The 23,125-nt window shown below is 59.1% G+C and overlaps 1 protein-coding gene across 1 annotated transcript in view; it reads right to left on the bottom strand.

Moving 5' to 3' along the window:
* Window positions 1–499: 499 nt before the first annotated feature.
* Window positions 500–23,125, bottom strand: part of UNC13A (unc-13 homolog A) — a 37,590-nt gene continuing 14,964 nt past the window's right edge. The window contains exons 15-42 of the mRNA XM_071578052.1: window positions 21,755–21,826; window positions 21,235–21,454; window positions 20,496–20,723; window positions 20,106–20,247; window positions 19,583–19,752; window positions 19,068–19,183; window positions 18,801–18,964; window positions 17,917–18,067; window positions 15,699–15,767; window positions 15,483–15,572; window positions 15,189–15,323; window positions 14,853–14,986; window positions 14,326–14,411; window positions 13,962–14,088; window positions 13,784–13,880; window positions 13,517–13,660; window positions 12,933–13,016; window positions 12,576–12,653; window positions 12,287–12,375; window positions 12,025–12,177; window positions 11,765–11,888; window positions 5,975–6,031; window positions 5,684–5,764; window positions 5,415–5,562; window positions 4,302–4,358; window positions 2,864–2,956; window positions 2,627–2,786; window positions 500–2,366 (exon numbers count right to left, since the gene is read on the bottom strand). Of these exons, the coding sequence (XP_071434153.1) occupies window positions 2,078–2,366; window positions 2,627–2,786; window positions 2,864–2,956; window positions 4,302–4,358; window positions 5,415–5,562; window positions 5,684–5,764; window positions 5,975–6,031; window positions 11,765–11,888; window positions 12,025–12,177; window positions 12,287–12,375; window positions 12,576–12,653; window positions 12,933–13,016; window positions 13,517–13,660; window positions 13,784–13,880; window positions 13,962–14,088; window positions 14,326–14,411; window positions 14,853–14,986; window positions 15,189–15,323; window positions 15,483–15,572; window positions 15,699–15,767; window positions 17,917–18,067; window positions 18,801–18,964; window positions 19,068–19,183; window positions 19,583–19,752; window positions 20,106–20,247; window positions 20,496–20,723; window positions 21,235–21,454; window positions 21,755–21,826 (3,558 nt within the window). The 3' untranslated portion in view covers window positions 500–2,077. The remainder of the gene's footprint in view (window positions 2,367–2,626; window positions 2,787–2,863; window positions 2,957–4,301; window positions 4,359–5,414; window positions 5,563–5,683; window positions 5,765–5,974; window positions 6,032–11,764; window positions 11,889–12,024; window positions 12,178–12,286; window positions 12,376–12,575; window positions 12,654–12,932; window positions 13,017–13,516; window positions 13,661–13,783; window positions 13,881–13,961; window positions 14,089–14,325; window positions 14,412–14,852; window positions 14,987–15,188; window positions 15,324–15,482; window positions 15,573–15,698; window positions 15,768–17,916; window positions 18,068–18,800; window positions 18,965–19,067; window positions 19,184–19,582; window positions 19,753–20,105; window positions 20,248–20,495; window positions 20,724–21,234; window positions 21,455–21,754; window positions 21,827–23,125) is intronic.

Genomic DNA, 23,125 nt, shown 5'->3' with positions numbered 1-23,125 from the left:
CCCGAGGGGAGGTGGAGGGGCAGGCACTGAGCTCTGCTCTGGGACCAGGGACAGGACCCAGGGAATGGCTGGAGCTGTGCCAGGGGGTTGGGATGGATCTCAGGGAAAGGTTCTTCCCCCAGAGGGTGGTGGGCACTGACCAGGCTCCCCAGGGCAGTGGGCACGGCCCCAAGGCTGCCAGAGCTCCAGGAGAGTTTGGACAATGTTCTGGGGTGTCTGTGCAGGGCCAGGGGTTGGACTGCTGATGCTTGTGGGTCCTTTTCAGTTGAGGATATTCTGGGATTCTATGATTCCATGCAACCTGTGTCCTGATGCTCTTGGTTTTGCAAAGTGTGGGTGCACTGCTGAGCACCCTCAGGGATGCTGAGAGGGGACAGGGTTGCTGCAGCATCCCTGGGCTGTTGATCCTTGGAGCTGGCTATTCTTGGGATTGGATATCCTTGGGATAGGGGCTGGAAACCCACACGTGGCTGCCCCCCACATCCCACTGGAGCCACAGTGAAGGGTGTGCTTTTTAATGTCAGTTATAATAAAATATTTTTACAGAGCCCAAAAAATTCAAAATAGTGCAAAACATCTCACTGTCATGCATCCATGGCAGCCGCCGCTGCCGGCGGGACAGACACACAGGCATCGGTGACACTGTGCTACAGGAGCAGAATTGGTCAGTTCAATCACATGCCAACAGGACAGTCTGGGGAGGGGGCACAGGGCCAGGGCCACCACAGTTGGGGGTGCAGGGCTGAGCCCCAGCCTGGCTGTGCAGGAGCAGCTGTAGAAAAAGGGTGTAAACACTGAACAGAAACGAGAGAGGAAAGCGAAACCCTTTGGTCCCAGGCAAAGCCTCTAGAAAAAGGAGTGTGGGGGGTCAGTCGGGGTACCCTGTTTGGGGGTGGGAGGGGACTGAGAGAGCTGTATTGACTTGTGGGGTTGTTAGGCCTTTGTCTGCCTCAGTATGCGGGGCAAACTGGTCAGCTGGGGTGGCCACCCCAACACCACACACCCTGACCTCCCAGACACTCGCACAAGACATGCACACACCACTTACCACACAGAAATGGTGCTTACTGGGGAACTGGGGCGGGACAGAACTGGTGTTTAATGGGCAACTGCAGGGAGGGGTCCTTTGGGCTGTGGTGAGAAGGGTCTTGCTTGTGCCAAGGAGGTCCCATGGGCTGTACTGCACAGGGACACTGGTCCCCACTGGCCAGAGTAAAGGGGGGTAGGTCCCTCTGCTCTGGTGCCCCCAGCCCTTGCTCCCCCAAGCTCTGGCACTTTGTAAGGGGCAATGGGGCAGCCCACGGTGGCAGCAAGGCAAGGAAGACAGGATATGGGCCGAGGGCTGCTCCCTGCTGCTCCTGGCCCGGTGATGCCACTGCCAGCCAGGGAGGGGACCCTGTGCAGGGCATGTGGGGGCTGCACCCACCAATCCAACAGCCCCAATAGCCCTTCCGGGTGCAGGACACAGCCTGGCCGCCTGCCCTATATGTACAGGTATTTACATATGTACAGGTGCTCAGGGGTGGGCCCTGCCCCTCAGGGCACACCACAATGCTCAGGGATGGGCATAAAGGGCCATCACGCTGTGCCAGCCATTCACCAACACCCTCAGGTGGAAGGAGACACACACACAACACACACAAACACAGAGGCCCTCACACCCCCACACACACCCAACACCTCCCACAGCCCTTTCCTTGTGTCACTCAGTGAGGTTTGGGGCTGGGTGTGACACTGGAGGTTCAGGGATGGGCCACTGGCGTTCCTCCATCTCAGACATGCTGGGAAGGGCAGATTGGTCCCATCACCCATTCTGGGGTCCAGCCCTCCCCTGCAGCCCCCCAGCCCCAGCACCTTCCTGCAGGGTAGGATGGGGGCTTGGCTGTGCTCAGCACTGCTGCCACCCAGCCACTGCGGCCAGGGAGGGAAGAGAGGGTCTGTCACCACAGCCACACCACCCCCTTCCCAGGGCCAGGATGGCAACTGCTCTGTGGCCACTCTTATGGCTTATTCATGGCTGGAGGACACTCTGAGGGGGGCGGGAGTGGGGGCAAGGGTTGGCAGGGACAAGAGGGGTTTAACTGCTGCCCTCCTCAGCCGAGCGCGTGTCCGACTTGAGCTTGACGAACTCCTTGGCCACGTCGTCGTTGTTGCGCTGGGACAGGATGCGGAGCACGGTGAGGCCGGTGTCATCCATGTGGATGCGGCGGCCCAGGGGCAGCCAGCAGGCACAGCCGGGGCGCTGCAGGATGTCCCGCAGCTGCAGCACCGCGATGCCCACCGTCCGGTCCTCCCGGGCGAAGCAGTAATCCTTCACACACACCTGCAGCTCGTAGCACTCAGGTCCTGTCTCTGTCCCCAGTGTGCTGGAGCGGGGGCAAGGGATGGGCAGGGTTGGCACTGGGGTCGCATTTCCAACCTTGTCCGGCTCTGCTGCCTCCCCACTGCCCCTGTAAAAGCCTTTTCCTTTTTAACTCTTCCCCCTCCCTGCTTCTACCAATGAGAAAACCCCTAAAACACCCCGTGGGCGATGAGCAAACTCACTAGCAAATCCCAGGAGGTCCCCACATGCTGGGGACACATCCCACAGCCTGTCCCCACGTTCCCAGCTAAAGCTGCCACTCACAACTGGAAGCTCTCGTTGTACTTGGGGGCCCAGCTGTTGTTCTTGGATTTGGTGGCAAATTTCCTCTTCTTGTCACTGAGGTGGGGCCCGATGATGTTGACCTCGATGAAGGGCCGGAAGATGCCCGATGTCTGCCACTTGAGGTCGTTTGCAGCCACCACTGCAGGGAGGGGACAGGTGAGGCTCATGGGGCACTGTCACCTGCTGTCCCCTGCCACCCCGGCCAGCAGAACCCACCTTTGACAGTGACTTTGTGCTCGCCAGTGCCAGGGTGGGTTAAGAGCTCCACGTGGATCGACACCTCCCCAACCGGGTCATCCACGCCAGAGCCTGCATGACAGAGAGAGGGGATGTGAGTGCTCATGTCCCTGCTGTCCCTGCTGTCCCCTGCCCACCACCCACCCCACTGGAGGAGGCAGGTCACCCACCACGGGGCGGCAAGGGGTGGGCACTGGGCTTTGTCCCAAAGTGGCTTCTGCCAAAGGGTCATGGGCACAGCAATGTGGCTGCAACTGCTGTCCATGGACATGGCACGACATCCCCAGCACCAGGTGGACTCTGTCATCCCACCCCATGTCCCCATGGTCCAGAGAACACCCCTTGCCCAGGCAGGGCTGAGGGTCCTGGCTGGGATGGGGGAGAGGACAGTGGTCCAGCTCCCCCTGCTCTGGCCACAGAGGGGTGACAGTGTTATGGGGACAGCACTGGGCAGGAGGGACCCAACCAGGGCAGCCATGGCACTACCAGGCTCTTAAGGCTGTCCTGCCCCCTCATACTCTTCCATCCCAAAGACCATGTCAAGCCCTGGGGTCCCCCAGCCTGGGTAACTGGGGTGACCTGCGACCAACAGCTCAGCCCACCCCGTCCCCCCCAAGAGCTGTGCATGCACCCATGGGCGAAGGAGGGGGTGCAAGGCAGAGGGAAAGGCTCTGTGGGTCCATTGGAGCCACAGAGATCAAACAGGGCTCAGCAGAAAGCTCCCAAGGTGGGAATACCAGTGGAAGCAGGACACGTTCCCACGTGTCACTGAGGGTGCCAGGTCACTGAGGGTGGAGGCTGGTGATGGCACATTCCTCCCACCCCCCAGCACCCGGAGCCACATGCTGAGCTGGAATGGAGGTGATGGATGGCAGGGAGGGGGTGTCTGGGCATGGGAGGCCAAGCAGGGGGTGCAGTCCCGGCCCCCCCGGCAGGTTGTGATGGAGGACAAGCGGGGCCCGCGGGATTGGGCTCATTCAGCACACGGAGTGCGCCGGAGCAAGGCTAGTAATGGTCCCTCTGGCAGCAGGGTGGGCAGGAGAGGGACACAGATGGGGCACGGCACCCCCAGGGGAGGTCAGGGTGGGTGTCCACCCACTCCCAGGCAGCAACCGCACTGGGGACAATGTGGAGAGCCCAGAGTGTGCAGACAGACACCCCTATTCCCATGGGGCAGCCCCCAACCCACTTTGGGGGAGCTCAATATGGCTGAACACAGTTCCTCCAAATTCACCCCAAAGCAGCCCTGGGAGTGGCAGTCTGGGGGCAGGGGGCTCCAGCTCTGCCCACACTGGGGGTCCCCAAAGCCAGGGATGCTGGGATGGGGCTCCAGATCACCCCAGCCCGCGGTGCTGGGACTGTTACTAGCCCAGGCTGGCAGCAGGCAGGGGCAGGGGTGGGCGAGTAGCACACATACCCTTCTCAGGATAAATCTCTTCACTAAGGGTAAACCTAATCCCTTTCCCACCATGAACTAGTGGGAAGGAGAGAAAAAGAGACAGAGACACAGCACAGAGTACACAAAAGAGGAAGAAGGAGATGAAAACAGAGAGAGGAGGAAGGAGATAAAAAAGAAGAGAGGAGGGAGGAGATGAAGAAGAGAGGAGGGAGATGATGTGTGTGGGGAACAGAAACAGTGAGGGAGAGGGGAGAAAACAAAGAGAGAGAAAGAGAGATCAGATCTCGCAGACAGATGGACGGCCAAGCACCTGGACAACACTGCAGCAACACAAGAGTGCCAGGCAGCCCTCAGCTCTGAGTGCAGGGCTCCTGGGGCCAGGTTACACCCAGGGGTGCTGGCACCCACCAGACCCAAACCCACACCCCCGACATGGCTGGTACAGGAGGCACAGACAGGACAAACGTCCTTTGTGGAGACTCACGGACAGCAAACGCACGTCCCACTCCCCGAGGACGCAGACAAGCCTGGCTGGGGCGTTCTGTGGTGGCCCGTGACCACCAGCGAGCATCTCAGGCCCCTTCTCAAGCAGCCAAGGGACAAAATAAAGGGCAGTGTTTAGAGCTGAGGGGTGATTCTGCCCTGGAGGGTGCCCAGCACCCTGGACTGCATAGGACAGGGACGGGGGCAGCATATGAGATACACACACGGCACCCCAAATCCCAAATCAGGGTGTGTGCGGGCAGCCAGAGTGCCCAGGACTGGCCCTGCACAGCATCTGGATCCTGTGCTGGATGACAGGGGCCATCCAAAGGGGAGAAACACTGTGACAGCTGGCCAGAGGGTGACCTTCCCCCGCCCACAAGCCCCACTTCTGTGCCTGCCCAGGCATGCCCTGGCACTGGGGACACACTCTTTTTGCTGGTGGGGACAGGGGACTGCCAGGCTGCCACTGGGTATCCATGGCTCCAGTTCACCTGCAAACCACGGGAGGAAAAGCCCTTCCCCTCCCCACCCATCCTTCCCCACACTGTAAGCCTGGCTGAGACCCTCACTGGGACAGAGGCAAGGGCAGCCAAGCCCCTGTAGGGGGACAGGGGCCCAGGGTGGAGACAGGGCAGTGTGTCCTACCCTGCGATGACTGGGTCTGCACAAAGGTTTTGATGAGCAGGTCCGTGGCCTGGGTGTAGAGGGACAGGGCGTAGCGCAGCGACTGCAGGTCTGGGCTCTTCTCCAGGAATGTCTTCTTCAGCCCCACGCCGCCAGCATGGAAGTATTGCTGGAGGGGGAGACGGCCTCAGGATGCTCAGTGGTACTGCTGGGGTGCCCCTGGTGCTCCCCATGTCTGTGCCTCAGGGTCAGAGCCCTGAGGGCACCCTGAGCCACACAAGGGTCCTCACCTTGATGGTGTCCAGTGCTAGCTCCACCACGGCACACTGCTTCGGGGTCAGGCTCTTGGCTTCCTCCCGCACCATGTGGTCCTGGGGGGCACCAATCCTGCTCTCAGCATGGGGCCAGGAGCCCTCTCCCTTTACCCCAGACATATCAGCAAGTAGGCACTGGTGGTGTCCTTGCAGGAGTGGCAGTGCCAGCCTGCACCGTGCCACCCACCCTAGCACAGAGAGGAACCCAGCCCTGCAACCCTCACGTTCAGCTCAGTGCCCACCCAGACCATACCCCCAAACCCTCACCTTCAGCTTGGAGAGCTGCCCCAGCTCCTTGGCTGCATTGAAAATCATCTGTGTGCCCTGCGGAGAGCAAAGAGACAGGGACGGCCCTGGTGAGCAGCCGTGCATGGGGTGCCATGGCCAGGGTGGGCACGTCGAGTCAGAAGCTTCTTGAAACTCTGGGGGCTGCCCCAGGCTCCAGGGGACCAGACAGTGCTCCTTGAAGAGCCCCAGGTGCCACCACCCAGGCCAGGAAGGTGACACAGGTGCGGGACTGGCAGCTCTGTCTCAGCCCCTGAATTCTCAGCACAGGCTGGGCGCTTGGGGACCCCAGGTAGGGACGTCACTCTGGCATCAGGGTCCTCATGCTCTGCTTGGCACAAGCAGCTTGGCCCAAGGGTTCCATCCTGCTCCCTGTGCTCCAAGCACCTGCTTCTGCATCCAGCAGAGCCTGGCAGGGCATGGCACTGACCGACCGTAGGAACACTGGACACGGCAGGAGCAGAGAGCAAGTGCAGGAGACAGCAGGCATGGGAAGGGCACAGCCTGTACCCTACAGTGCTGGCAGCCACCACACACCTCCCTGCCACCTGCACACCTGCCCAGTCCTAGGGAGGCACCCCAGGGAACTCAGGGAACAAGGCTGCCTTTGCCTGCCCTGTGCCCCCACCACAGCAGGGGCCAGGAAGTCATTCCGCAGGACCCACTGGAACAGCAGTCCCACGGCACAGGCAGATCCCCCTCACCTCCCTGGGCTGGCATCCCTTACCAGGCTGAGCACAAGCTCCCCTTCTCAGCTCCTCCAGGGTGCAAATGCAACTGGTTAAACTGAAGCCCAGAGGTTCCCACCGCCTTCCCTCTCCCAGCACCAGTAGCTCCAGTCCTTCCGAACAAAAAAATCCCACCATCTCTCCCACTAACCAGTACCTTCTGCAGGAGCCAGCCCCATCCATGCCCTCATCTTGTATACCCCCCATGAACCCTTTGTGCCCACTCTCCTGCCCACCCAGTTCTATCCCATTAATCCCACTCTTGATGCCCCCATCTCCCCCAGCTGGTGGACAGGCTGGGAGTTGGGGACGCTGCTGTCCCCGAAACAGAGCATGACAGGATGGTGTACTGAGCTGGGACCCCCCAGGCCAGAGTACAAGGGCACAAGGGAAGGGGAGGAGGCAAGAGGAGGGAGCAGTGCCAAGTGGGGAGCAGAAGAGCCATGTCCTTACTTCAGTGTGACTGGGCAGCTTCACCCTGCTCTGCAAGAGAACAGCAAGGGACAGTTACTGGTGGCCCCAGCAGTGTTCAGCCACAGCTCCGGGTCCCCCACATCCCCTGGCCCTGGGGCTCTGGCCCTGGGTTCTCCTCTGGCTGTGCCCAGTTCTCCACTGGTGCCATTGGTTTGGGACCAGCTCACACCTGCAAAGGCTCAGCCCCGTGCTGGTGAACTGTGAGGAGTGTGCCAGGTCTCTTCTGAGGTGGGGTAGGTTTGCTCCCTACCTCGTTTGAGGCTGAGGAATCAGAGGGAATCAGCTCTTCAAGCACACTCAACAAACTGGGCAGATGCCAGAGTGTGTCCCCCAAGAGAGGAGGCAGAGCAGGGGGTGTTGTAGGTACTGCCCAGACCAATGTTGGCATGGCTCTTCACAAGACCCAGGATTTGGGGAGCAGGTAGTCTGAGGGACAGTGCTGGGCCCCCACCCCGTGGTGAGGAGCCTCCAGACAGGGCCAGAGCACATGTGCTGGAGAAAACCCTTCGGGCAAGGCTGGGGACTCAGCAAGCCCCGCTGAGCCTTCCTCAGCAGGAGGGGGGAGCAAGTTCAGAGATCCAGGGATCTCAGAAGCCTCAGGCCCCCAGTGAGCCCACCATGGGGGTCTCCTCTTCCTGAGCCCCTGCCATGGCACGGGGTTGTGCATAGGGTCTTCCCATGCTGGGAGCCCCATTCCCTCACTGTCGCAGCCAGGCAGCTAAAGGGTGCTGAGGACTGTGGGGGAGTGTCCCCCACAGGAATGGGTGACACCCCATGTGAATCCCATGGGGATGGTTTACACCCCATGTCCCCATCACAGGGATGGGTGACACTCCATGGCCCCATCACAGGAATGGGTGACACCCCATGTCCCCATCACAGGGATGGGTGACATCCCATGTGTACCCCCATGGGGGTGGGTGACACCCCATGTCCCCGTCACAGGGATGGGTGACACCCCATGTCCCTGTCACAGGGCTGGGTGACACTCCACGTACCCACCATGGGGCAAACACCACACAGCACCCGCTCCCTACCCTGGGTGACACAGAAGAGGTGACTGTCCCCCACCTGCACACAACACAGCACACCCCACCACAACACCACATCCAGACAGCACGACAGAGGAAGCACAGACAAGCCTGGACCTCCACAACAGGCAGGTGTGAGGCCACGAGTGTGGCCCCAGGCCAATGACACACACGGAGCCCACAGCTATTTACCTTCTCTGTCCCCTTGCCATGTTTTCTCAAGAGCGTGCCCTGTAGAAGCAACGTCAGAGGTTGAGTGGAGGGTGGGGGAACAGAATGGGACAGGACATGGGGGGGACAGGGCAAGGCTGGGCACAGAGGGTGGCCACAAACTGGTGGCAGAGACATTTCAAGCTTCTAAAGGACAGCCAGAGGGGGATTGGGCCCTGCTGGGACCCACTGATGTACTCTGTTAGTGGGGGACTGGTCCCCACTGCGATACTCAGTGAGGGACTAGTATCATCAGGATGCTGGACCAACTGGAATACAGGATGTTGCTCAGATGGAGAACTGGTCCCCACACTGTGGAACTGGTCCCCACTGGGATACAGGGATGCTGAGCCCGTGAGGGATGGTCTTTGCTGAGATACAGGGAGGCAGGAGCCAGCTGTGTGTGGGCAGGCTCTGATGCCCCCACATCCTGCTCCAGCTCTGGCAGGTGCTCCCAGCATTGGGCAAGGAACACAGAGGGGGCAGGTGGGTTTGTGTTTGGCACACACAGCTCTGGTCTGTGCAGGGCTGGGCCCAGTGACAAGACCACACTGGCCCAGGCAAGAAAAATGGTGTGAAATCAGGTAGGCAGTGCCATGGCGGGGGGGGGTCTCAGAGGGCCAGGACATGTTGGAATCAGGAGAGGGAGCAGGGAGTCAGCTGGCTGGGAAGCCTCAGGAGGGACAAGCAGCAGAGGCAGGGCCAAGCAGGGCTGCCAGGAGGGACTCTGGCCTTGGCACAGGGTCATGGGTGAACAAGAGGAGCTTTTACAGAGCTGCCACTGTCCTGTCCCCTACAGCCTCAGCAAAGCTGGGACACTGGGTCCCAATGAGGTCCCCATGAGGTTTGAGGGGAGGCTCAGTTCCAGGCTGCTCCAGGGCTTCTCCCAATGCTGCTGTTGGACACAAAAGGTATTGGGGGACAGCAGAGAGGTGTTTGACCCCTCAGGAATTGGCACCAGCACCCACCCACTGTCTGCCACCCTGCTGCTCTTCCTTGTGTACAGGTACAGGTACACAAGTTACAGTAGGGATGGGGGCAGGATTTGCAATGAAATTGCCCTTCCCTTGCCTCGTGGGGTGGGAGCAGGACTGGGGATGAAATCACCCTTCCCTTGTCCCATGGGGCATAAGCCCATGGCCACAGACTGGTCAGAAGAGTACAGAAGGAAACTGCTCAGTCAAAGCCATGCAAGGACCCAGCAGCAATGCCAAGAAGGGAACCAGGAGTCCAGGCTTCCAGGGTCATATCCTGACCAGGGAAGGAGTCTCACAACTCATGACAGCAGCCTGTCCCACCACTGAGCACCCTGGGCAGGGACTGCCATGACCCACCAACATTCCCCTCTACCCTCACCCCACCATAGCCAGACTCCAGCCAGAGCCTCAAGGGGAAACTGAGGCACAAGGGGAAGGAAGAGCAGCCCTGACTCCAGGCACACACCGCTCCCTTGTGTCTCTAGCGGCCTTTCTGCCCTGAGCATGGAGCAAGACCTGCTGTCCCTGACTATGTGGCACTGCCCATCACCATCTCCTACCACCCCAGCACTACCTCCTGTGCCTCCCCATATCCCAGCACTGCAAATACGTCCAAGACCTTTCCTCGCGCCGAGCCCCGAAGGGGCTGCTGGCATGTGCCAGCCAGGAGACAGTGCCAGGTGGGGGTGGAGACCACAGAGCTGGACCAGGTCAGGAGCCAAAGGAGGGTGTGGGCAGGGCAAGGGCAGCCACACAAGACAAAAACTGGCGAGGCCAGGACCGACACAGAGCAGACAGACAGACAGACAGACAGGGAGCTGCCGTACTTACAATCATCTGCCATTGAGAGGCGAGAGGAGCAATTGGAGAGAACAACCGTGATGTGAGTGTCGGTCCCTCCTTCTCCACCCTCCCCAGTCCCTGCTGCCCCACAGCGAGGTGACAGCCCTGGGTGACCCCACCCCAACCAGAGCCAGGGATGTCCCCATTTTGAGGTGTCACAGCACTTGGTGTCACTGCCCTGCCACCACATCACAGGTCTCCACAGCCCCAAAAGGAGCCTCATGCCCACCTGCCCAGTCCCTCCTGACTGAGGTGGGAGGGGCTTTGCCCCAGGGGGGCTCAGCTCAACATTAGGCTCCGACATGTACCCCCAAACAACCATTTACCCCCAGCCATGCAGGCTGGCCCCCAGGGCTACCTGGGCAGGCTGCCCCTGCCTGAGGGACCAGCCCCAGCACAGCTTCCTCCAAGGCTTCCTGACATCCCTCAGGAAGGTCACTCAACAGAGCCACGTGTCCATGCCCCTCCTCTGCCCTCAGCACAGGGCCCGCTGCCTCCAGAGTATAGATGGGAAGGGACAAGGACAGGGACCGGGATGGGGACTGGCACCAGCACTCCTGTGAGATTTGGTCACCTTTGGCCATGGGTGTGTGGGCTCAGCCAAGAGCAATGTGGGGCTGACCTGAGACAGGGTCTGGGCTGTGATAAGGTGCCAGTGAGGTGACACAACTGAGGGCTGACAGGTCATCATTGTGCTGTCCCATACACATAGCACAGGAACCCCACAGCCCAGAAAGGTGACACAAAGGCTGGTGGCTCCAGAAACTCCAAGGAAAAGTCTGAGCCCAGCTTTGTAACAGTGAAAAAAGCCACCAAAGAGTGACAGGGAAGGTATGTGGCTGGCTCAGAGCCCTTGGTGTCACCCCTCCCTGTCTGACCCTGAGGGAACCACCCCAGGAAAGTTCAAGATGCAAGGTGGGGCAGACAAACAGCAATGTGATAGGAGCCTCAGAGTCTGTAGGAACCTCCCTCTGAGGAGGGACCATTCCCTGGGTTTGCTCTGCTCCCCTAGAGCCCCCAGGGGCAAGAAAGAGTTCAGCCCTGCTGAGGGACATGCTTCCCATTCCCGCAGAAACTCCAGCCCCATGAAATCCCCAGCCCCACAGCAAGGCCAACAGAAGTGGCTCCTCATGCTCCAGGAGCCTCTGGATTCACCTCCTGGCACAGGGACCATCCCCACAGCCAGTGCTGATGGGATGCTGCCCCAGTTCTGAGGAAAGGATGGAGAGGAAAGGGCCAGTGTTCCCCCTTGGTGCCACAAGTGGTGGCAGGAAAGCCCTTTGACAAAGCCAGCCAAGAGGGTGCTGGGCTGCACTGGCACCTGGGGGAAGGATGACCTTTCTCTGTTCCATCCCTTCCCTGGCCGGGAACTGGGGACAAGTCTGGGGATGCCAATGAAGTGCCTGCCCCCTCAGTAGCCAGTGAGGGCACCTGGCCAGCAATGTCCCGCACTGGCCCCTGTCAGTCACCTGTGGCTCAGGGTCCCTGGTCCCCCTCCCCATCACTCACCGTCTGGTCCGTGAGTGGGGGCAGGACGATGGTCTTCTCCATTGTGTTCATCACCAGCTTCCAGAGCTCCTTCAGCACTCGCTTCAGCACCGTCTTCTCACAGATCTTGGCAAAGAGCGTCAGGCTGTGGAGAGCAGACAGGGTTGGAGGACCCCACAGCACTCGATGTCACCCTGACCCTACAGGTCCCCCACACTCCTGGAGGAGGTCAGGAGGGGTACAGGGGAGAGTGGGGGGTCTCTGTAGCCCTCCACACTCACTTGCTGTCCAGGAGGTCCATGATGGGCTGTAGGACATTGTCGGCATCCTGCGCGACGCTGCTGCAGGTGCTGGCAGGGACGTTGCCAGTGCCTTTCACCTGGCCCAGAATGTCACCCATCTGCTTCACACACTCCTCGATGTGTGGCTGGAAACTGGGGGCCACAACACACAGGCTCAGCATCCCCACAGAGCCCCCAAACACAGCTCCTGGACCCCCACACCTCTTTGTGTCCCACCACCTGTGCCCTCTCCCAAGTGTACCTCGTGGCAAAGATTCGGCTCAGATCATCCAGGACGTTGTTAAGTTTCACCTGCAGTTCCTTGAGGATATCGCTGGCTTCTGTGTCCAGCTGAAGGAGGCACAGGTTAGAGAAGTTGAGGACTCTGCACCCCACATCTGGCCCTGGGCAGGGTGAAGCCCATCCCAGTCCCACATGGTGGGAGAGCAGGGTGTCATGGGGTGGGATAACAGAATCCCACACAGGAGTGAGGAACTGGGGTCTGCTCCCACCACTGGGAAGCCAGGGCAAGGGCTGCCTTCAACACACACCTCCTTTCCACCCATGGCTTCAAACATTTTCTCCAGCTGGACACGGAGCTGCTGAATGTTGTTCATCAGAATGCAGGGCTGGAGGGGTGGGATGAGAGGGAAATCAGCATCAAGAAATATGGCTGGGACAGCTGCCCATGGCCCAAGGACCCTCCCACCTTGCACTGGGGCACACAAAGACATGATGGCACAGAGCCTGTGCTGGCAGCGTGTCAGGAACTGCCAGGAAGGGACCAAAGGCAGGACCCACATCAGGGGGACCCAATCTGGGGCTGAGGGGACAGCTGGGGTCACCGTGTGGGGACAACCCTGTCCAGCAGCACCAGGCAGGTAACAAGCAGAGGGGAGATACATCACCACTTTCTCCTTCTCCTTGGAGCAGTACGAGGCAAAATCCTTGGAGATGATCTCAGCATACTGGAGCAGCACATTGCTAATGGTCTGCAGCCAAACAGGGCAGCAACAGAGGCACCCAGACAGCAGCAGCAATGGGGAAAGAGGGACAGAAGGAAACTGTGAGTCCCACAGCAGTGAAACAACCTGGAGAAAACCCTGGGACCTCCAGGCCCTCTGACCCCAGACACTGGAAGCCAGATCCAGCACATCTGGTCTCCATGGCAGCTTCATCACCAGCATAGCTGGAAAGGCATCAGCCACTAGGTCTGCATGCAACGCCCTCCTACATTGCAGTGAGCCAGTTTTAACTAATCTATATTAATTAACCAAGTAACTCATTAATTAGCTCTCAATTAATTAATCTCCTTTGCTAACAAAGCTGGGAGTGTTCCAGGGTATGCTGGTGGCATGTTGGCTGTCAGAGGGAGTGCATTCTGTGCCCTGTGACCTTGCCCACAGCTGGAGGTGGCACAGAGTCCAGGAGCCCCAGGCAGGGCTGGGACCGGGGTCCCAGGGGTGCTGATGAGCCCCACCAAGGCACCCACCTTGGCAAACCTCCGCATGTAGTGCCCAACAATTTGGGGGTCAGGGCACTCCAGCTTCTTGATGATCTCAAAGCTCTGGTTGAGCTGAGAGAAGACATCCACCACGGAGCAGGAGAACAGTGCATGCTCCGACGTCTGCTGGAACTGTGGGAGTGAGAGGTGGTGTCAGCAGGAGGCAAGGAGGAGTTTTTGGCCCCATGAAGACACACTTGGCATCAAAGAACAGGCCCCTCGCCCCCACAGCTGCAGCTCCACCCCTGGTCCTACCCCATCCTTCTTGTCCCGCTCCAGCGCTCCGTGCAGGAAATCCCGTGACACCTCTTCATTCTCATCCAGCCACTGGATAACAAAGGGCTCGAACCAGCTGGAAAAGAGACCCATCTGTGGTGAGGCCACCAGTCCCAGGGGTGCCAGCCCCCCTCCCTGCCCCCAGGGCTGCACTCACGCAGGGTACTCGGGCACACGGCTCTTGAAGGAGGGCAGCTCAGTGACGTACTCGTTGTACAGCCACTTCACCTTGAAGTGCAGGTTCATGTAGTCCGCGCTCTTGCACAGCCGGTGCTTGTCGTGCTCTGCACAAGAAAGGGTGTGGGGGTCACTCTGAGTCCCAAACAGGGCAGGTGGCTCCCCAGGGGCAGCTCCAGGGATGGTGGGTTAATGAGTGAAGGTGGAAGTGGTTCCTGGATGGGATTTAAGCTGGGCATGGTAAGGAGGAGGTGAAATAGGTTTGCCCAGGGAACAGATGAGGTGGGAGCAGAGGGCAGCTCCTGTTTTGTTCCTTGGGCTCGGAGTAGTGTGTGGGGACTCACCCTCCATTGCATACTTCATGTCCTGAGCAAAGAGGTTCCACATCACCTCAGCACTGATCTTCCCCACATTCAGTTCCTGGGGGAACCTGGGGTGAGGGGAGAGTGTGAATCACAAAATCATTTTGTTTGGACTAGACCTCCAAGATCATCGAGTCCAACCTTTGACCAATCACCACCTTGTCAACTAGACCATGGCACTAAAAGTGCCACATACAGTTTTTCCTTGAACACTTCCAGGGATGACTCCACCACCTCCCTGGGCAGGCCCTTCCAATGCTTAACAACCCTTTCCATAAAGTTCAACTTGAACCTCCCTGGCAGAACTTGAGGCCATGAACACAAGGTGGATCAGACCTCCACACAGAGAGACATCCCCCACACACTTCCCACACACTTCCCACCTGTCTCAACTTTCCCATCTGTAGAATGGGTGTTACACCCACTTCCAAAGGCCTCAGGTTCCCATTGCTTCCATGAGAGCATCCCCCGTGGGCACAACAGGATGCCCTTTCCCTGCATCTACTCACTGGTTCAGGCAGGGTGTGTAGGAGTTCTTGTCTTCCTCAATAATGGAGACAATCAGGGTGATGAGCTTGGACCAGAAATCCAGGTTTTTGATGCTGGGGCCCTGCTCCTCAGGTGGCACCTCTCCTTTCTTAGTCTGGAGGGATGAGGACACAGAGTATACGCCGGTCACCCCATCTGCAGGGCTCAATTATATGCAGCAGTGGGCCTTAAGCCCTGCCCAAGGCTTGGGGCTCATTCTGCAGGGGGCTGAGTGCTCTGGAGAGGGAGCAGGAGCACAGCAAAAGGAGTGGGGGATGGGGAAGGCCAGTGCCCAGAATCCCCCCTGCCTCACCCACCGGGTCCGTCTGGTACTCGCGGCTGTAGAGCTCATGGCAGTTGTTGAAGATGTACTCATAGGTGGAGTTAAGACAGGCCTTCACACAGTCCTTCACCACCTGGCTGGCTCGTGGGGGGCTCTGCAGCTCCTGGACCTGAAAGGCAGGGAGGAAGTGGCACTGGGGGCAGACCCAAGCCTCCAGTCACTCACCCGGGGGTACCACAGGCCAGAGCAACCCCAACCCCCAAAGAACTAGCGCCAGTGAGAGTCAGGTCTCCCCCGAGGGATGGGGCAAGTGGGGCCCCAGAGGTACCTTCATCCGAAAGAAGGTGATGCTGGTCAGCAAATCCACCGTGGACTTGAGATCCTGCAGCCGCTCGGGACTGCTGGCAGGGAAGTTGTTCTGGGAAGAAGAGAGGGCAAGTTGCCCACAAAACTCACAGGGGCAAGTGAGGGGGAGCAAACAGCCACCTGTTGGTTCAGACTTTACCAGCCAGGTGGGGAAACTGAGGCATGGCAGGCACCTTACCCGGTACATGGAGAGGTCGATGCGCAGGGAGTTGTGCAGCTGGTCCAGGAGTTTGACGAAGCGTTCCTTCTGCGGAGAAATGCCCCGGGGCAGGTAAACGTGGGAAAGGCGACAGGGACCGACCCCCTCCCCCAGCCCCTGGCTCTTTCTGTTCCCAGCCCAGCCCCCACTGCTCCAGGCTCATCTCTCTGCCTCCTGATGTCCTACTGCCCTTCCTTCCCTCCTTCCTCCATCAGAGCTCTGCAGGGCAGGGGATGCCTGCAGAGAAGAGCCCGTCCTTGCTGGTGGTCGGGGCTCACTCACAGCCCTCGGTGGCTCCTGGGGTACACATGGTCCTGCCAGATGTGGTGTAGGACAGAGAAGTGACACTGTGTGTCCCCTGTGCTGGCAGTCATTGCTGGGGGGTGACATGCTGCTCTGTCTTCCCCAAGCACTGGAACACCTCTGAGACTGGACTCAAGGCAAGAGCTGGGAGGGGGGTGCAGGATCTGTAGCCCTTGGACCGAGGCTTTCCAAGAGCTCAAGAAAAAGGGCAGGGAAACAGCTTGCAGTGGTTGTCCAGCTTCAGGGTGGTCCCCAGGAGTGGGACACCTCCATGGGCTCCTCACTTGCCCTACTGGACTGCATCAAGGGATGTGGGCGGGGAACCACTCAGGTGGGTGGTCTCCATTGTGGCTGAGGAGCTTTAGTTCAGCACAGCCCAGTTCCCACTCAGGGAGTGCAGGGCAGGGGGATGCAAACTCCACCCTGGCTTGCAGATCAGATTGGGGGTCAGAGCTGAGGGCACAGCAGCAAATCATAGAATTACAGACTGGTTTGGGCTGGGAGGGACGTTAAACACCATTTCATTCCATACCTGCCAGGGGCAGGGATACTTTCCACTAGATCAGGTTGCTCAGGGCCCCATCCAGCCTGACCTTGAACACTTTCAGAGAAGCAACCCTGGAAGTCACAACCTCTCTGGGCAACCTGTGCCCGTTCCTCACCATCCTGACAGGGAAGAATTTCTTCCCAATAACTGCCGCAAACTACTGTCAGGGGGCATTTCCCTTTGCATCCTACCGGGGGGAGGCTTTGCACAACCCTGTGGGCCTCCCACGAGAGCCCTGGGTTGCCCCCCCAGCACCGGCTGTACCAGCCTAGCTGACCCGCAGGGCTCGGCAGAGCCCGGGGCAGCGCTCTGGATGCTGGGAGAGAGGACCCGGGCACGGGCCGGGGCAGCGAGTCCCGCGCCCGCTCAGCTGCAGCTCAGCCGTGCCCGCAGCCTGCGCTGGCCACCGCAAACCTTCGGCACTCGCCCGCCGGGACAGCCCAGCCAGGCCCGGGGCGGACCGTGCGTCCCCGACACCCAAGGAACGGCTGCAGCACTAACACTGGACACGACGGGTACTCAGGGTTAAAGCGACACGGCCGGGCACTTTAGGACCCAACCTTAGGCTCTCTAAAAAAAGAGAAAGAGACAAGTTTTTAAAACCCTCCATATTAGAGAAAAGGCGGTTTTTTTGGTACAGTTTCCTCCTCCTTCGTGACCCGGAGGCACAGCTCGCTCGGCTCCAGCTACTCCCTGCACCGGGAACGGGGAGGTGAGCCAAAAGCTGCCGGGAGCTGTGCTCGGCCCTGGCTGTGTCCCTGGCTACCCAGCTCCTTGCTGCATCCCAGGCTGGGCACTGACCCTGGCTCGACCCGTGTGCACCCAGAGAGACAGGTTGCTGCCTCTGGCATGGCACGGGGGGAGCCGAGGGGAGAGCTCAGCCCCTGCTTGCCCATGTCCCCATGGGACACATGGCCCTGCCACAAACTCACCCTGAAAGGCACCTTGTGGGTGCTGGAACAGCTGGATGAGTTTCTAGCTGGCCCAGGGTCACCCAAAGTGCACAAGACCATGCAAAACTCCCCACGAGCTGCAGGGGTGGCTCATTTTGCCACTAAGGTGTTCCCCTCCTGCCACACTGCCACCCAACATCCCAGTCTGCTCAGGCTCCCACAATAATTCCGGGAGCAAATTTAGCCCTTCTCCCAGGCATTTGGTGGCTCTTTTCTTTCCTGAAAAACGGGAGTGGGATGAAATCTGGGACAAGCAGGGGCTGACCCCACTGCTGCCTTGGCTGCAGGTTGGAGTGGGGTGTTTTGCACGGCTTGTGTTGCACCCCGAGCCCCCCACCCCCTCCCAAAGAAGAGAGAGAAGAAGGAAGGAGTGTTTACGCACCATCGGACTTACCCCGAAATTGGAGGCGGCAAAGCGGTCGGAGGCAGAGACGTTGGTGGAGGCCGTGGTGTGGGCATAGTAGGCGTTGATGTTGGCGAGCAGGGTGCTCATCACCGCTGGCACCCCTGGGCACATGTACTTGGAGGAGAGGCAGGCAAAATGCCTGTGGAGAGATGGGGAAGGTGAGGGTGTAGCGCCACGGGAGGGAATGCAGGGTTTGGGGTGCATGAATCATTGAATCCTAGAGTATCCTGAGAGGGAAGGGACCCACAAGGATCATCAGTCCAACACCTGGCCCTGCATAGACAACCCAACAATCCCACCTAGTCCCTCAGAGCATTGTCTAAACACTCCTGGAGCTCTGGCAGCCTTGGGGCCATGACTGTTGCCCTGGGGAGCCTGTTCAGTGCCCACCACCCTCTGGGGAAAGAACCTTTTCCTAATATTCATCCCAACTCCCCTGGCACAGCTCCAGCTGTTCCTTGGGTCCTGACCCTGGTCCCAGAGCAGAGCTCAACACCTGCCCTTCCACCACCCATCAGAAGGAGCTGCAGACCCCGAGGAATCTCCCCTCAGTCTTCTCTGCCCCAATGGGACAAGGCAAGTGCCTTCAGCTGCTCCTTATGCCATTCTCCTCCAAACCCTTCCTCATCTCCGTGTCCCTCCTTTGGACACTCCCCAACAGCTTTAGATCCACCTCAAGGATCCCCCAGGACTCGAGGTGGGGCTGTGCCAGAGTGCATTGAGAAGGGGAGGGATAGGTGCACAGGTGTGACCCATGGCAGGGAGGTGGGTGCCAATGGCAGCAGGGGAGGATGATGAAGACAGTAATCCCAGTGATCCCCTCCCAGGGCTGGTGCAGCCCTTCTGAGCCAGGTGGGGGGCAGGTGACTCACGTCATGGCCTGGTAGATGGACTCCACTCCATAGCGCATGGCAAACTCGTCCACGATCTCCTGTGCTGTCTCATCAAAGTACACCTTCCAGGCATCGTCCCCCTTGGCATCAGGGATCTTCACCACCCCGTTGTTTTGCAAATCCGTCACAAAGTGGAACAGGTTCTAGAGGTAAAAGTGATTCCCATCAGGTCCCCAGGGCCGCTGGTGTCAGGGTGGCATCATTGGGCTGGGGGCCGTGCCCTCCATGCCTTCCTGGGCTGCTCACCTCGTGCAGGCAGGTGTACTGGACATGGTAGGGAGCCACCTTCTCCTCGCCTTTGATCTCCACGCTGATGTGCAGCCGGATGGCCCCTGACACTGCTGACTTGTCTGTCCGTTTGTCTGTGGGGTACAGGGACGAGGTGTGAGGCAGAGCAACTCTGCTCACTCCTGGCCCCCAGGGAGGGGCAGAATTCTTTGGCACACAGGGTCTCTGAGGGCCAGAGCTGGAGGGACATCCAGCACCATGTGCAGCCAGGCCAGGGTCCAAAGCCACCAAGGCACTGCAGAGACGGACACTAGAGACATGGCCTCTCTGTGCCTCAGTGTCCCCTGTGCAGAGGACCGATGCTCTAGACCTCCTCACCTAAACATTCTGCAAATGACCCAGGGAAAACACTTGATCCCAATGGCTTTTGATATAAAGTGTTTTCAAGACCAGATCCTCCTGCAATAGCCTTCAGGCCAGGGCAGCTAGCATGTCCCTCTGGAGCCCAGAGCTGGGGGGCCCAGGCTGTTTACCAAGGTTGTACCAGACGTCCATCTCCCCGCTCAGGGTCCGGACCTCGATGATGGTCTGGCCCAGGAAGTCATCAGATTCCCTCTTGAAGCGCTGCTTGACACGGGATTTGATGTCATCGTCTTCGTCCCACACACGGACCTTGATGCGGTCGGAGGAGTTATGGCACTCGCTGGGGAGGTGACAAGGGGCAAGCCCTGGGATGAGCAGGGAAACCTTTCCAGCTTCTCCCCATCCTCTGTTTCCCTAAACAAGAGGGACCATCCCAACACAGGGCAGAAACCACGGAAAAGATGTGAGGGCACCTACCCTCCCCAGTGGGCTCTGCACAGCCCCAACACAGCCTGGATGCCAAACCCTCTATGGCACAAAACTAGCATCCCCAAGGGACCCCAGCATCCCCTTCCACCTCAGTGGGGACAGGATGAGGCCCAGCTGGCTCCCCCACCCCACAGGGACATGAAGACAGCCAGCCCAGCCCAGCATAGCAATGGAGGGGGCTGGGGAGACTGGGGGGGAACTTACAAATGGAAATTCTCCTCCCAGACTGGGTTGAGATTGCCGTAGATAGTTTTAGTCCTTTTTTTCGTCTTTCCAACCTGGACAGTGACATAGGGGTCACTGGAACCCGTCTTATCCTTTGCTTGCAGACCCTGGGCACAAACCACTGCAGCACAGCACAGCACGGGATGCACATCCATCCACACATGGCACAACCATGGCACACACGGCAGAGAGAACAGACAGAGAGAGAAATCAGTGCCACAGCCACACCACAACCCCCAAAACAGGCACCTGCATCCCCCACAGAGCCCCAGGGGCTGAAGCTGCTCTGCAGGATAAGGGGTTGGGCCATGCAGTATCCTTTTGCTGGGGACAGCTTTGTCCCCATGGCCAAACAGCACAGGTGCCCACCTGTGATGCTGATCTTGGCTGACCATTTGGAGGTACCATCCAGGACGCTCTGTTTCACTGCCTTCATCTGCTGTGTGTGTGTGGTTTTGGTGACCCCAAACACCTCCTGGATCAGCTCAAATATCTCTGGCTTGTTGCGCTCCCGGATCTTCATGCGGTCCTTGAGCACCATGATGATGTTCTGGGTCCGGTCCTCTGCTCCATGCTTGGAGCTCTTCTCTGCTGCCCCTGGGAGAAGACAGACACAGGTGAGATGTGGTGGAGAGGCAGGTGGTATCCAGGAGAGAGCAGAGAGCTCTTCCAGGTGGGTATGATGATCCTGGGAATAGGACACGAGGAAATGGCAGGTTGGATATTAGGAAAAAGTTTCTTCATGGAAAGGGTTGTCAGGCACTGGCACAGGCTGCCCAGGGCAGTGGTGGAGTCACCATCCCTGGAAGTGTTCAAAAAATGTGTGGATGTGGAATTTGAGGACATGGTTTAGTGGTGATTACGATGGTGCTGGATTGATGGTTGGACTTGTTGATCTTAAAGGTCTTTTCCAACCTTAACAATTCCATGATTCAATGATTCTATGCATGAATTAATTCAAACTCAGAGGGATCTACCCCCTTCACAGCACAGATCTGCCCTTCCCACCGTTTCCCCCATGCTCACGGCAGGAGCCCAGCTCTCCTGGGCTGCTCTGTCCCTGCTCTCCAAGGGCAGAAGGGATGAGGCTGTGGAGCCAGGTCCTTACTCTGCAGGCAGTCGGCGTTGAGCAGGTCCTGGCACTTCTCATGGCACTTGACACCGCACTCGGCGCAGCGCATGCCCTGCCGGGCGATGCCCCACAGGAGCCCCTCACACTCGTAGCAGTAGGTGGGGGTGGTGGCTGTCCACACCTCGAAGTTGTGGGGCGTCGTGCAGGAGATGGGGTACACTAAGGCTTGCAGGGTCTTCTTGTAAACATGGTTTTTCTGTGCAGGGAAAGGAGAGAGATAAATGCTCAAGCAGGGCAGAGGGTGGCACTTGATGATATGGTTTAATGGTCATGCTGCTGGGTTAATGTTTGGACTTGATGATCTTAAAGGTCTCTTCCAACATTAACAATTCCAGGAACATATCCCCGGGTGCAGCCATGAGCATCCCGGCTGCTCTGACAGCACTGGAGGACACTGGTGTGGCACAGACCCTGCACCTGCACTGCTGGCCCAGCCCCCAGGGATCAGCCCCTCGCCTCCACAGCCACCCCCACCCCAGCCCACCCCAGAACCTACCAGCTCCTCATTGTTCAAGGTGCTCGAGGCCAGTGCGGATGTGATTCCCGCTTTCCTGGACTGGACCAGAGACTGTGGGAAAGCAATAACAGTTCACAGATCCAGCAGAGCATGAGGATACCCTTTTGCACTCCTTTGGAGTAAAACACCCAGGACAGACCCCAGCCCCAGACAGGGAAGGGTCTTGGTTGTATATGGGGCCAGAGAACACAGCTCAGCTCCCAGTGATGGCACTGCTGTGCAGTGGGACTGGAACGAGTTCAGCATTCCCAGTTCAGCCCCAGTGGGGCAGAGCCTCTCAACACGTCTGAGACACCCAGGAAGATGGGGTGGGAGGGTACTTACCATGGCCTGTGGGCAGCCAGGGCCAGCGAGGGGGGGGAATAAAAGGCCATTAGTGCAAACACTGCCCAGGAGAGCCCCTTTCCCACCAGAACCAGTAGGAATGGGGGCAACATCCTCCTTCACCCAGCACTGGCCAGTCTCTGGTAGAGGGGACTGTATCCCCAAGCCACAGCACTGGCTGCAGCCTGCAAACCCCAGCAGGGTAAGGCAGCAGCCCCCTCAAACCCTCACGCTGCCCACCCCATCACCACCCACTTCCCTGTCCCAAAAACACCAACACAGCACAGTGCAGAAGCATCAGCGGCTGCCCAAGTGGGCTGGGGGTGGGGTACACTGGGTTGGGGGCAGCAAGGTGGGGCAGGGTGATAGGGGGGAGAGACAGGTTGGGGACAGGAAGGTGGCACCCTGAGGAGGGCACACAGTTGAGCTGGCAAGGTGTAAAGAGACAGAGAAGGAGGGGAAGGCCAACTAATTCTGTGGGGGCAAAGGGTGTCTGGTTTCCAAAATTGCTGTCTTTTGTCACCAGGGAGGGGACAGTGGAGTGATCCTGTGCATTAGAGCCCAGGGGCTGGAAGGGACCCCAGCATGGGGGGTCCACACATGGGGATCCCCAGCATGACACACTGGGCTGGACAGCACAGCAGGACAGTGGGGACAGGAGCAGAGGGGCTGAGCAGCTTGGAAAACTACTGCCACCCCTCCCCTGGTACTTGGGTCCATCTGTCCAGCACCAGCATGGTCCAAGCTGCAGGGACCTACAGCAGGTGGGACAGGGAGGGACCACGGACACAGCAACAATAAAAAGTGGGAAACCAGAAGCAGTCTCGGGAAGCCTCAGGCTGATGCTTGGTGTAGGGACCGGAGCTTCGTTAAAGAGAAGCACCCTCAGGTAGGGAGAGCCCAGCTGTGCCATCCTCACAGCTCCCCACTGCAAGGAGGGCCAGGAGCCCCCCAAACCAGCCTGGGACACCCCCGCCCCCCTTTGGCAGGGTTGGGGGAGCTGAGGGCTGGCTGGCAGCACCCAAG

The sequence above is a fragment of the Pithys albifrons genome, chromosome 27, assembly GCF_047495875.1.
Source record: "Pithys albifrons albifrons isolate INPA30051 chromosome 27, PitAlb_v1, whole genome shotgun sequence".
Lineage (NCBI taxonomy): Eukaryota > Metazoa > Chordata > Aves > Passeriformes > Thamnophilidae > Pithys > Pithys albifrons.
Note: the sequence above shows the minus strand (reverse complement) of the source record. Positions and strands in the feature narration are given on the sequence as shown.